The sequence below is a fragment of the Podarcis pityusensis genome, assembly GCF_964106645.2.
Source record: "Podarcis pityusensis genome assembly, chromosome: Z".
Taxonomy (NCBI): domain Eukaryota; kingdom Metazoa; phylum Chordata; class Lepidosauria; order Squamata; family Lacertidae; genus Podarcis; species Podarcis pityusensis.
The window spans coordinates 42,643,145-42,656,377 of record NC_138044.1 but is presented as its reverse complement, the minus strand read 5'-3'; the positions used below and the strand labels follow the sequence as shown (position 1 = coordinate 42,656,377).

General features: G+C 45.7%; 1 protein-coding gene across 2 annotated transcripts; it reads right to left on the bottom strand.

Moving 5' to 3' along the window:
- Positions 1 to 467: 467 nt before the first annotated feature.
- Positions 468 to 12,700, bottom strand: IDS (iduronate 2-sulfatase). 2 transcript variants are annotated; one of them, XM_080990296.1, is made up of 9 exons: positions 12,302 to 12,700; positions 10,918 to 11,054; positions 9,071 to 9,248; positions 8,840 to 8,928; positions 6,969 to 7,169; positions 5,932 to 6,102; positions 4,602 to 4,728; positions 3,173 to 3,346; positions 468 to 1,398 (listed from the first exon to the last, which is right to left on the bottom strand). In XM_080990296.1, the coding sequence occupies exons 1-9, from the start codon at positions 12,387 to 12,389 to the stop codon at positions 884 to 886; spliced, it is 1,680 nt and encodes a 559-aa protein (XP_080846422.1). In that variant the 5' UTR covers positions 12,390 to 12,700; the 3' UTR covers positions 468 to 883. The 2 variants fall into 2 exon arrangements, with proteins under 2 accessions (XP_080846422.1, XP_080846423.1); XM_080990297.1 differs by lacking the exon at positions 12,302 to 12,700 and adding an exon at positions 12,056 to 12,289.
- Between the last annotated feature and the right edge of the window lie 533 nt (positions 12,701 to 13,233).

The following is a 13,233-nucleotide window of genomic DNA, read 5'->3' as shown; positions in this document are numbered from 1 at the left end:
GAGCTCGGGGTTATAGAAATGTGAGAGCCCTTCTGCATCAAGGCAAAGGCCCATCTAGTCCGGCATCCTATGGGAAGCCTACAGGCAGGACCTGAGAGCAATGGGACCCTCCTTACTCGTGTTCCTCAGCTACTGGCATTCAGTCACCCAAGGAAACTGACTGGCCGTGGACTCAAGGGAAAGAAAAGAAGGTTTGTGTGCATGTGTTTTACTTCCCTTTTCATAGAAGCCTCCCCACTACTACTACTGCCACCTCCTTCTTTTCAATGCTGCTTCACACATGGCAGCAAATCTTGGACAGGAAATACATACAAGGTGTTTATGGAAAGATGGGGTGCAGAAATTTTTAATATAAAGATTGATTTGCAGAATTCACTGCCATAAAATGTAAATGGTGTCCGCTAGCTTAGATGCCTTTAAAAGACTACTAGTCGAGTTCAGAAAAGATGTAACTCAATAGCTCAATGGTCATTGCAAAGGGGAGGATCTTTATTAAGAAGAAGAGGAGTTTGGATTTGATATTCTGCCTTTCACTCCCCTTAAGGAGTCTCAAAGCGGCTAACAATCTTCTTCCCTTCCTCCCCCACAACAAACACTCTGTGAGGTGAGTGGGGCTGAGAGACTTCAGAAGTGTGACTGGCCCAAGGTCACCCAGCAGCTGCATGTAGAGGAGCGGGGAAGCGAACCCAGTTCACCAGATTACAAGTCCACCGCTCTTAACCACTACAGCACACTGGCTCTCTAAAGAACTAAAGAATACTTCTTTGGTACACAAGAACACAACACATTTTAGATTTGGCTCCAAGAGCTGCTACAATTCAAGACACGTCTTTGGGTATAACGCAAAGGTCTGTATGTCTTTTACTACTTGAGCAGCAATGTCTTACAGAAGAGGACGTGAACCCCAAATTCTGTGCTCCCAGACGCTGCAAACCTTTTTGGCCAAGAAGCCGTGCATGTCGCTTCTGTACTTGTTATGGTCTTGACTGGGATCACTCGCTGTGAAATACAGCTCCCCTCCGTGGACGTCGTTCAGATTGACTGTGAAGTTGCTGGGGTTGAACCCAAGCCACAGCGTACACCTGTAGTCAGCGGTACGTATAGAATAACCCATCACTTTTATGTCCTTAAGCAGAGGCAGATCAGAGTTCCAATCCGGAGTGTCTCCTGGGCGGGGATACTGGCTGAAGGCAACTGGAGGATCTGAACCCTTTGCTCCTTTGCTGTTGTTTTCTTGGCCTCCATGGATGGATGGGAAATAACGCAGCAAGCTTTGCCCCTCAGCACACAGGGGGATGTGAAATGAAGGCTGGGGACATACAGGGGGGATTTTTAATCCAGCGAGCTCAGCGAGCGTCGGGAAGAGGGACACCAGCTCAACAATTTCTCCGGATTTGCCTAGGAGGGAGGAAGCATTAAGGAAAAGGTCAGAGAGCATCCAAAGAGTTCAGCAGATCACGTCCAGCTGCTTTGAATTAATTAGATACTGCAAAAAGAAAGAAAAGCCATGCCTATTGCCTAAGGAGTAAGCCCTGCTGCTGCTAAATTAGTACTAGCAGAATAAGTGTTTCTATGGCTATCTGAGCGTTCCGCAAAAAATCAATGAGTTGCATCTCTCAGCTCAGAAGTAAAACAAGACTTCTTCCCATAAAAACCTGAGGAACCTAATTACAGGTGTCCAGTAAACTCCCTGTTCTAACTCAATGGTTATGTCAGTCCTGGGTCTTTGCAATTCTGGGCAAGTTAACTGAACAGATCATAGTAGCAGGAGGCAAAACAGAGAGGAAATGTCAACTTTCTAGAAATTGGGTCACTTCACTTCAAATGGTGATGTGAAAAGGGAAAGCCATTTCCAAAGTTCAAGAGTTGCTTTTATATTGTTACTGGTGTTACGTTCATGTTTTCCAGTCGTCTAATGTATTTGGGCAGGAGCTGGGACTGAACAACAGGAGCTGGCCTATAGAGCGAGATTAGTGCTGCAATCCCAGAGTCGTCCACAACTGGACCTAACGGTCAGGGGTACCTTTACCTTTGATGTATTTGGGAGCGTGGCGCTGTGGTGTAAACCACTGAGCCTTGGACTTGCCAATCGGAAGGTTGGCGGTTTGAATCCCCACGACGGGGTGAACTCCCGTTGCTTGGTCCCAGCACCTGTCAACCTAGCAGTTTAAAAGCACATCAAAGTGCAAGTAGATAAATAGGTACCGCTCCGGCGAGAAGGTAAACGGCATTTCCGTATCCTGCTCTGGTTCACCAGAAGCGGCTGGGTCATGCTGGCCACATGACCCAGAAAAACTGTCTGCAGACAAATGTCAGCTGCCTTGGCCAGTAAAGCGAGATGAGCGCTGCAACCCCAGAGTCATCTGCAATTGGACTTAACTGTCGGGGTCCTTTACCTTTTTTAATGTATTTGGGGATGGGGGATTGGGTGGGATGGAGGATTTCAAGAAATACTAACAACAGTCGGGGTGGGGGGTGGGTGCGTGCGCCCAAATGTTTAAGCATTTCTGTATCATGTGTTTTGCTTATATACTGACATTGTGCCATTGTGGTATTTGAAAAGTTGAAACAAATTTGATTTTTTCAAAAAGCAACCCAGGTATTTAATATGCTATCATTAATTGAACTGTGTTGCTACTAGTGCTTTTGGATTGTAGTTATGGGATTTCGTGAGAATTTTATGGCTTTGTTCTGCTAGGTTTTAATACTGGATTTGCTTCGAGTAATCACGACACTTTGAGAAGGACAGTAAAAAAAATCCAGTATTTAAAACGGCACACACAACAGCTATGGATGAGTAGAAAAACATATCAGGTTGTGCTGTCATTAAGTAAAACAATTAAAGAGGCATAAATGTGCATAAGTAAAATAATAATTTTGAAACAAAACACAAAGCATCATCTTGGAATAGGGATTCCTTCCTGTGAAAGACAGTAAAATGGCTCTGAAGATGGCCCTCTACAGTGCTTTGTAGAAAAATATTTTTATTTTAAAACATTAATGTCTGTATGTTTAAAACATTAATGTGTGTAATGTGTCCACTTAACCAGGGCACCTTCGTTACTGACCAAACGGTTTGTTGCTTTGCTTGTTTTAAAACGAGTCAACCAAATAATCAATTAAATGTTGCAGCCCAAATATTTACAACATTAATTAAACTCTGAAGATTTACCTTGTGCAACAGGGCTTGAATCCTGTGTGAAGGGATCGATGAAAGGAAAAACCCTCTCTCCCAGGTGAGAGGTGGGGACTGTCATTCCTGGAACATAGAACATCAGTGGCACCCGGGTCGCCACATCGAAGTTGCTGTATTTCGCCCATTCGCCATGTTCGCCCAGTGACCAGCCTAGACAAGATCAAGAAACATTGAAGGAAGAGCATCATCTATGTGTTGGGGGTGGGGGGGACACGAATGTTCATTGGTAAAGCAGATGCTAAGGTTTTTCAATCAACTATCTCAGAACCCACAAAAACAAGCTTGTTAAACAGCCACTTACCTGATTGGTGAGGAACCCTTGGGGAACTCCCATTTCCCCCCATAGGCCACTTTAACTTAGTCATTTATTAATTACAATATTAGTTGCCTAATTTAAAAAAATATCCCTACATAGTATGTGAATAAAAAGTGAAGGGAAGTAGCAAACTGCCTTATATAGAGTTGGGCACTTGACCTGCACCAGGAATGAGGAACCCACGGCCCTCCAAATGATATTGGACTCCCAACACTTATCAGCCCCTGCCAGCCAATAGCCAGGGATGGTGGAACTTGCATCGAAGGATATATCTGCCAGTATTGGGCTAGGTCAAGGATAGGGAACCTGTAGTCCTCCTGATGCTGCTAGACTCCAAATCTCATGTGTGCCAGCTAGCCTGGCAAATGGCTAGGAATGATGGGAGCTGTAGTCCAGTAACATGTGAAGGACTAGAAGTTTCCCATCCCTTCACTGAACAAAGAGCCTGACCCAGCAAAAAAAGAGGTGATGCCGTGTAACAGGTGTAGGGAACCTTTGGCCCTCCAGATGTTGCTGAACTGCAGCTTCCACCATCCCTGATGATTAGCCGTGCTTGCTGGGTCTGATTCGAGTTGCAGTTGAACAACATCTGGTGAGCCAATGCTTCGCTACCCCTGCGATATATGAAGATGCCAATTCTTTGTAAGAACGCAAGAGCCCTGCTAGATCAGGCCAGTGGCCAATTCAGTCCACGTCCTGTTCTCAAAGTGGCAAACCAGAAACCCATGGGAAGCCCACAAACAGGACCCAAGTCCATCAGCAATGTCCTAATCCTGATTCTAGGTGACTTGTATTCAGAGGTAAACTATCTCTGGTCCTGGAGGCAGTTACTATATATCCTTCATGACTAATAGCCACTGATACCCATTGATTTCCAAACTTTTCATGTTGGTGACACACTTTTTAGACAGGCATCATCTCGCTATCCAGTGATTCAGTTTTACTAGCAAACCGGAGGTTAAACTAACCCCTTTCCAGCCCCAGGAAGAGCATTCATGCAACACAGCTACACACTGCAAGTGACACACTAATGTGTCACGACACAGTGTTTGGAAAGATCTGTATTAATATGTCAACAAGACAACTTACCGTGGTCTGCGGTAAACACTACGATTGTGTTGTGGGACAGCTCCAGGTCATCTAGGGCACTTAGCAACCTCCCAACCAGCGTATCCACGTAAGAGACAGATGCAAAGTAGCTTTGACGAATCTGCCGCTGCAAAAAAAATTAGAAAAGCATCCATGGACTATCTCTAAGGACTATCTAAAAAGCATCTATAAGGACTCGGGGCATAGCTGTCAACCTTCCCTTTTTTTGTGGGAAATTCCTTTATTCCAGCACTGTTTCCCACTGCTTCCCGCTGCTATCCTGGATTGTTAGATATCCCGTAGACTGTCCCCGGGACAGGTGAGGCTGCTGATCCCTTATTTTCAAATCTGAAAGTTGACAGCTATGACTCGGGGTATTTTTCACACTGAAGACCTGCTTGCAACCTACTTGCCCAACTTATTATACCAAGGTTAGGGAAGTTGTGACCTACTGAACGGTGTTGGACTACAGCTCCCATCATCCTTCACCACTGGCCATGCTGGCTGGTGCTGATGGGAGTTGTAGTCCTGCAATATCTGGAAGGGACACAAGTGGCTCCATCCCAGTATTAATAAGGAGCTTTTGTCTGTTATTAGATCACAACAGAGGCTCTGTGTGTGTTTGTAATCAATATTATGTTATTTCTCCATACTAAGGACCAACCAGGTCACAGCTGACTTTCCCATGCCAAGCATAAGGCTGTTGCGAGGCGGCTGTCTCTCTAATTTCGTGTTATGCCACGGTCCCTGTCTGGTGTTATGTCACATGCCCACCATCCTGCCGCCACCATGGCAGCTACTTTGTGACTGGTGCCACCCGCATTCCCCCCAAATCTGAAGCATGCCCTGAAACGTTCTGCCATAAAGCAAACCCCAAAAGCTAAGGATTCCCCAAGTTCCCTACTCCCATGTCAGAACGAGATCCAGGAGCACTAAGGATCTGCATGCTTGGACATCTGCCAAAGGCCAGCAGCCCAGCAAGGGAGCTACTGACAAGAACGCCCCTCGGGCCTGCTCCTCCTGTCCAGCACTGCGTGAGCCACTAGTTCTCACTCTGGTCCAGACAACCGTGCTGGTGCCCAAGAGAGGTGGGTGTTGCTGCCTGCTTGCTCAGCAGCTCTATACCTTGCAAGGAAATAGGTGGAAGCAGTGATGAGGAAGAGGAGCAGCAGCAGCTGGTGGGCATAAGGATATAGGCTCCCAAAGGGAGGGAGCAGGGGGCCCAAGAATTGCACCTTGCCCAAGGGACCTGCAAAACCTGGAGCAGAGAGCAGCCAGATCATTGACTTGCACTTCAGCTAAGTGCAGAGAAAGGGAATATATCACCTACCTGGAAGTCTTCTGGAATTGGCCCATAAGGGAAGCTGATGTTCAGTGCTGCAACATCCTCCCTATGCCTGATGTCCATCCAGGGATTGTAGGCCACAGAAGGGAGCCCTTTAGGAACATCAGGATCAGGGGCCAGTGTGATGTTTTCCCAGGGGTATAATTTGAGAAATTCCTGGAGCAGAGATTTCAGAAGAGCCATTTCAAGGCTTGCAAACAAAAACAGGCTGCAGGTTTTCTACTGCTGTTCTGCAGTGGTTCTTACAACCAGGCAACATGCTGTGTTTGGCGTGTGGCAGCAGCCGTGTTGTGACTAGGGAGAACTTTGAAGAACCCCATGTAGATGGAAACTCCACCCAAGGGAGCCACTGACTGCATCACCCACCTGTGAAAATTGGTCCCTGTGGGTGCGGGGAGATAAGGCTCCAACCCATTGACCGGATCCAGTTCCCCACACAAATTCAAATTCTCAAACCTTTATTGGAACATACCATAAAATCACTCATCAAAACCTGCATCTAACACTTGAGTTAATGTTGTATAATATTCGCAAACCCTCGCTGCGTGTTGCAGAAACCTGGCTAATATCTCCATCTTATCCCCATTCTGAGAAAACATAAGGAAGGCTACTTTCCATTCCTCTGCATGCTACTCCCTACTAACAACCAACTGATTATAAACGTAGATCAAATTGTCTGATGCCAGGGCCAGTGCAAAAGAACATGCATGACTGATTCTATCTGCCTCTGTCCGCAGGGGCACGGTCTCTCTACAAGTTGTATTTTCAGGAATTTCCCCTGTTGCATTGCCAAAGGCAACATGTTCAGTTTCGCTAGCATTGATTCGGATGGTCAAATGGGAGAGATAAGTCACCACTGGCTGTCCACCTCGCAGTTTCCCATACTTGATCTAGAGGGTCAAGCAACCAAACCATTTTTGGCCAACCAAATTCCAAACCCCATGTGATTTTCATTGATCTAGAACAACTGTCTAGGACTGCGCATTTCTTTCAGACGGGCTCTTCTATTCAGGCTTCCTTACCTGGGGGTACCTGAATGGAATATGGGGTTTGTGATACCCAACAGCCAGGAAGAACTTGCTCTTGCTCTCCTTCACAATGTTCAATAAACGAATCGCTTCCTCAGTGCTCTGGATATCTGGCAAGGTCCCCTCGGGCATCTCTGAAACATCCACTGGGCAGATAAGGTTGGCGTGAAGTTCTCCATCTTTCCCTTTGCAAACCTTTAAAAGAAGAAAACAGTCTCCTGAGAGGGGCACTGGGATCAAAAACAAATCACAAGGCAAAAAGTCTCAGTGAAATCAACACAAGCCTATTGTATTGATTCACAAAGTTCTTAACAACTTGGAACTCGGATACCTTAAGGATCTCCTGATACCCTCCGGATATCCTTGCCTTATCCCTTAGGTCTTCAGCAGAGTCACTGTTAGTGGTCCTCCCATGGAATGGAAGCATGTTCCCTGTCGAACGTCTGGCACCTGCCACCCCCAAGCGAATTGCTTATGGGTAGCTTGTGCAGCTGGGAGGGTCTCTGGGGCCTTCATCTCCCCCTGCCCACACCACTTTGACTGCTGCTACTCATGTATGAAGACTTTCTTAATGGTCCCGTGAGTAAACAAAAATATGTCCCTATAACCTGCCAAAGTCATTTCCCCATATATCTCATCTCCCCTCTTTCTTCAAAGCCCTCCTCAAAATCTAACCCTTCCCATGAACTTTGGCTTATCTTCTTAATTTTCATTCCCAGCTATCTCCAAACTTTATTTAACTGTAGCTGCAATTGTGCACATACACTCCTTCTTATCCTCATCTCATTCCAATGTATTTCTACTTTACAGTTAGATTAGACCTGAATTTGTATGCTACTTTGAACACAAATTTATGTTTCGGGGAGAGGCAGAATACAAATTATTTTTCTTTACTTATTATTTCATTCCTTTTTTCCATTTTTATACCACCCATATAACAAGAATTCTCCATGTAGTTTAGAAACCATTAAAAACGATAATGCATAGTACAACATTTAAATGATAAACACACTATAACCCATCTACTATATATTTTGGAAAGTTGTTTGTTCGCCATGCATTTGGGCTCCTTAAGATATTGTCATCAATTTTTTTATGATGGTTCCTGGGATCAAGGAGAAGGGTTTTTTTTTTTAATCTATGTTTGGATGCAGCCGGATGCCATTTTAAATCAAGATGGCAGATTGAACCTTTCCATCTGATTTTAACCACTGACTTAGAAACTGAACTGATGTTTGTTTGTTTCTTAGAATTCCCAAGCAACAATGGGTATGTGGGTGCTGGTTATAAATAAATCAAAAGCTTTATTGTTGGCTAAATCCAACAAAAATTAAAGTCTAGTTTGGTTTAAATTTGCACTACTGGCTTTAGGTTGCAACGTCCTTGAAAGCAAGACTTGTCCAGTAGCACAAACCTACACACGCCTATTTAGAAGGCAATATCACTAAGTTCAATTAAGATAATTCCCAAGTTAACTAGGCACAGCACTGTAGCCTCCATATCTCTGCGAATCAGCCACGCACACCAGCAGTGCAGCCCAGTTAATAATGGTAGAAATATGGAAAAGAAATTGCTGGACAAACAATTTGGATTGGAATACAAAAGAGGGAGGTATGAGGAAGTCCAGAAAATAAGTAAATTTAAAAATGGAAATGAAAAGGTGATATTGTTTTTAATTGTTCTGTTCCTTTTTTTTTTTGTTTTCTGCTCTCTGTGTTTTTCTTCTTTTTTTGGATTATGTACTGTGTATTTGTGTATTTTTTTTATGTTTTTCTGTTTAACTTTTTACTGAAACCTTAATAAAAATTACTTAAAAATAATAATAATAATAATGGTAGAAATAATTAGCCATAGCATCCATTCACCTTTGTGTTTTCGTATTTTTCGGATGAGGGATGAAAAGCAGGGGTGGTCCAACTGTACGGATAGTCATCGTTATGGTTTGATGAAACCCCTGAAAAACAGAAGCAGCAGAATAAATGTCCAGGAGTGGAGTGGGGGAATCCTTTCAAATTAATTCTCCAAATTCTAAAAGCCACCTGGCTTACGGAAAAGTGGGTTCTGCAGAGATCTCATCCTTCCAATTCAGAGCTTACCTGGGTGAAACACTTTCCCTACGGAGAGGGTGATGTAGCCATTTTCCTGGAAGTACTGTGGCAACGTGGAATAATTTCCCGCGTGCGCTCTCCAGTAGGAATTAAAATCATAGAGCCTGGTGGTGTCAGGTCTCCGCCCAGTGAGGAATGACACTCTGCTTGGGGCACAGACAGCTTGCTGGGGGGAAAGGAGAGGAAGGCCATAGCTCAGTGGTAGACAATAGTGTGGTGGCAAATTCAGAAGTGCAAGATCCCCTCATGATAGTCGCAGCTACACCCCAGCTGCACCCCCTACTAAGATTATACAACCTACTAAGTTTTTACAATGAGGGATGGATTGTAATGATCCACACAGATCCCATATGTTGCCTTTCAGCTGTTTTCTATACATGTGCATAGGCAAATGGTTTGGAGGGCTCCAGTAGCTTCTTTTAGAGTGACGTAAGTTATGTTTTCCATGAAGTTGCATTGTATGTAACATGACTTGCTCACCATTCTCTTGGAATGGAAGCCCCTCGTGCTTTTGGTGTTCCTAAATGCTTCCCTTTGGAGCACACAGAGGCCAAGAATCATCCCTTTGATGCTGATTGGCTCAGGGATGCCAGAGACAGGGACTCTCCTGCAGAAATAGCAACAAGTCTTTGACCTCCTGCAGCCCTGGACCACTGGCAGAGCACATGCTTTGAATGCAAGATGTCTCAGGTTCAGTCCCTGATAGCTCCAGGCAAAGGCTGAAGGGACAGTCCTTTCTCTGCCAAAGGACACAGAAACTGTTTTGAGGACCACGTTCTGTCAAGGAGAATCTGTTGGAGCCTAGATGCTGACTGCGAGTGGGAGAAAGAACCAGTAGCAGCCGGGGCTTCTCTCTTTTTCTCTCTGCCATCCCTTTTCCTCCCAGTTTTTCCTTCCTTTGCCACTGGCATGAAATAAGACCAAGGGCTGATGTGAGTCAGAGTGGACAACACTGAGCTCTAAAGGCAAACAGTCCACTTCAGTGTAAAGTAGCTCTCTGGTACTAATCTGAGCAAGCAAGCAAGCAGATTCATAGGACAGCATGTAGTCTCTCGTCAAGTGGCCTTCACTATCAGTTTGAAGCAGGAACATCCAACATCTTTGTTGGTTGCTAAGACACCTCAAGGACATGACAATAATAGCCTCCCCCGCTCCAGCAATTGCTATTCAGTGGCAAACCACTGAGTGCTCCTGAACATCTGAGCCAATCCCGCGAAGAGGCCAGACCCCTGCCTTCCCTACCTGCCACCCTATGGCCTACCTTTGACAGACAGGGACGGCTTTTTATTAAATTATTATTATTAAATTTTATTTATACCCCACCCTCCCCAGCCAAGACCGGGCTCAGGGCGGCTAACACCAGGTATAAAACAATTAATTGAACTACAACTTAAAAACAAGATTAAAATACAACATTAAAATGCAGCCTCATTTCAGTAGGAACTCAAATCAAAAACATTTTTTGTGGATGAAAACATCAAGTCTTCACCAAGGCCACCTGACATCACAATGAACTGATATTTAAGCATCAAGTGACACATTTTCCTTTGCCCAGCCAGTTTGTACGAAGACACATTGCAGCAAAAATCATGAACAGCCTTGGATAACTCCATTCTCCATGACTACGACTAATCCTTTAGGATTAGTCAACACCTGCCATATGAAAAAGGGGAAAACTGTAAATGGCCTTGCAGATTGTCGTCAGCAGAGAAACGTGAGATTACCAACATATGAATATAATGGGTTGGTAGACATTTTGTCTACACAAAGTGACACAACCTGAGCACCAGAAACAGAGAGAGTGGTAAAAGTTTACATAATGTTGTGTTGCTTACTTGTGCAAAAGCATTTTGGAATACAACGCTGCGTGAAGCCAACTGATCAATGTTTGGAGATTTCACTACTGGGTCGCCGTAAGAGCCCAATGCAGGCCGCAGATCGTCAGCAACGATGAAAAGGACATTCATGCCATCTTGAAAGCCAAAGAGTTAATAGGAAAGTGTTAGCACTATCAGTCAATGCTTTAGACGGAAACAATGAGAAGAGTGGGATGTATCAGTCGCTAATTTTAACTGCTTAACCCTGTTAGAAAAACTAGCAGCAGATCAACGCCCCATGTACAATAATACCATTTTAAAGGGATTAACACCATCAAACTAACTTAAGGGATATTTAGGCATTCTTCCAAAGGGATTGAAGAAATAAATGGCACCGTTGCAGTGTAATGCGCTGAGCATTTTGGTATTCAAGGCAGAAATCCTACAAAGACCTATGCCAATTGAGTTCTTCTTCTTCTTCTTCTTCTTTGGCGATCACTTGTAGCCGAGTAAGACTGTCTTCCATAAACACGGTTTTAAAAGTGAGTCTGTAAGTGACTGTGGAGGCCAATTTTGACTGCCCAGATAAATTTGTGAACACTATTCGACTCCTCCATGATAATATGACAGCAACAATCACAGATAACAATGGCTGTCAAAGTGAACCATTCACTATGCTGATGACAACATAGTGTGTGCACACTCTGAGGATGACCTCCAAACCATCCTAAACATCTTTGCAATTGAGCCAATAATGAATTTAATAACTGACCCCCTGCTAACCTCCCATGACACCCCAAACTACCTCACAGACCTTATGAAATTTATATGCCGCTTGATTGTAGAATACCTCAGAGCAGTTTGCAAAATTAATCAAATAGGATTAATCCAGCTGCATGGGGTGCTGGCCTCAAGCTACCTAACCGCAGTGACCTCCGGACAGTCCTGGACAGTCTCCCTTCTGCAGGCAACAGTTCTTGATAAAGGCACCTGGATCCTTCTGCTCACCTGATTTGCACTCCATTCACCCTGCAAACTCCTCACAAGTAGATTTTCCCAACCTGGCGATCTCCAGAAACTACCGGACTGCAACTCCCATCTACACTAGTGGACCCCGTCAACGGTCAGGGACAATAGGGGTTGCGGTACAAAATACCTGCAGGGACAGCCAGGTTTTGGGGTTTCTTTTTGCGGGGTGGGGGGTGGAGAGGCACTGCTAGCATCCCAAGCTCCCAAACTCGTACCCGTCCCGAATTCCCCGCTCCCCATCTATCTGCAAGCGGCGGGTCCTGCTTCTGGGCTTTCCCCGACAGCCACGGGACGCCTCGGATCATTCCCTGCACGATCACGCCCTCCAACCCCGCTAAACTTCCTCTTTTGCCCGCCCCGCTTCCAACAGCACCTGACGGTGGTCTTCCTGCCCGGACGGATCCAGCAACGCAAAGGAGGCAGAACGCAGCAGCGACGCGCGCCCGCCACTCCATCCCCATCTCTGAGGAGCCGCTGAGCTGCGCTCCCTTCCAGAAAGAGACCAGGGGAGCAATGGGGATTGCCGGGATCCTCCCACTTCGACCCGACAGGAGGAGCGGGGGAGGAAGCGGGCGCGGGGCGGCGTTCCGGGGCTCCACCCCGCAAGAGGCTGGGCTCTGGAGGTGCCTCCTGCGATCTGGAAGAAGCGGCCAGGCTGCCGGCGGCCGGGAGAGGGCGCAGCTGAGGTTCCTGCGCCTTTCTGCCGATCCTTGGTGCGCAGAGCATAGGATCGAACTGCGAGGTCGCCGTCCTATTACGCGCTGCCCTGAGAGTCAGCGCCGTTGTTCTCCTTGGCATTTACGAGTTGCATTGCGAGCAGATGTTGCACGAACATCTGGGTGGCTTTAATTGGGGTCGTGCTAATGAAACACGGCCTTTTTGCTGATCAGAAGGTCGGCGGTTCGAATCCCCCGACGGGCTGAGCTCTTCGGTCCCTGCTCCTGCCAACCTAGCAGTTCGAAAGCACATCAAAGTGCAAGTAGATAAATAGGTACCACTCCAGCGGGAAGGTAAAGTTTCCATGAGCTGCTCTGGTTCACCAGAAGTTGCTTAATCATGCTGGCCACATGACTGTATGCCAGCTCCCTCAGCCAGTAAAGCCAGATGAGCGCCGCAACCCCAGAGTCGGTCACGACTGGACCTAATGGTCAGGGGTCCCTTTACCTTTAAACAAGCTATAGCTTAGGGCCCCACTCTCTTGGGGACCCCCCAAAAAATTCACTATTAATATACTTCTCCCTAATTGTATTTCAGTTCAACAATTACTTTGATAAAATACATATTTTGTTATATGCAAATGGCTTT

Coding starts and splice junctions, on each gene's coding strand:
- IDS (XM_080990297.1), bottom strand. CDS start 12,233: ATGATCCGAGGCGTCCCGTGGCTGTCGGGGAAAGCCCAGAAGCAGGAC. Junction 8,929..9,070: donor AGGGAAAGTGTTTCACCCAG/GTAAGCTCTGAA, acceptor TCTGTTTTTCAG/GGGTTTCATCAAACCATAAC. Junction 6,103..6,968: donor TTCCATTCAGGTACCCCCAG/GTAAGGAAGCCT, acceptor TCTCTGCTCCAG/GAATTTCTCAAATTATACCC.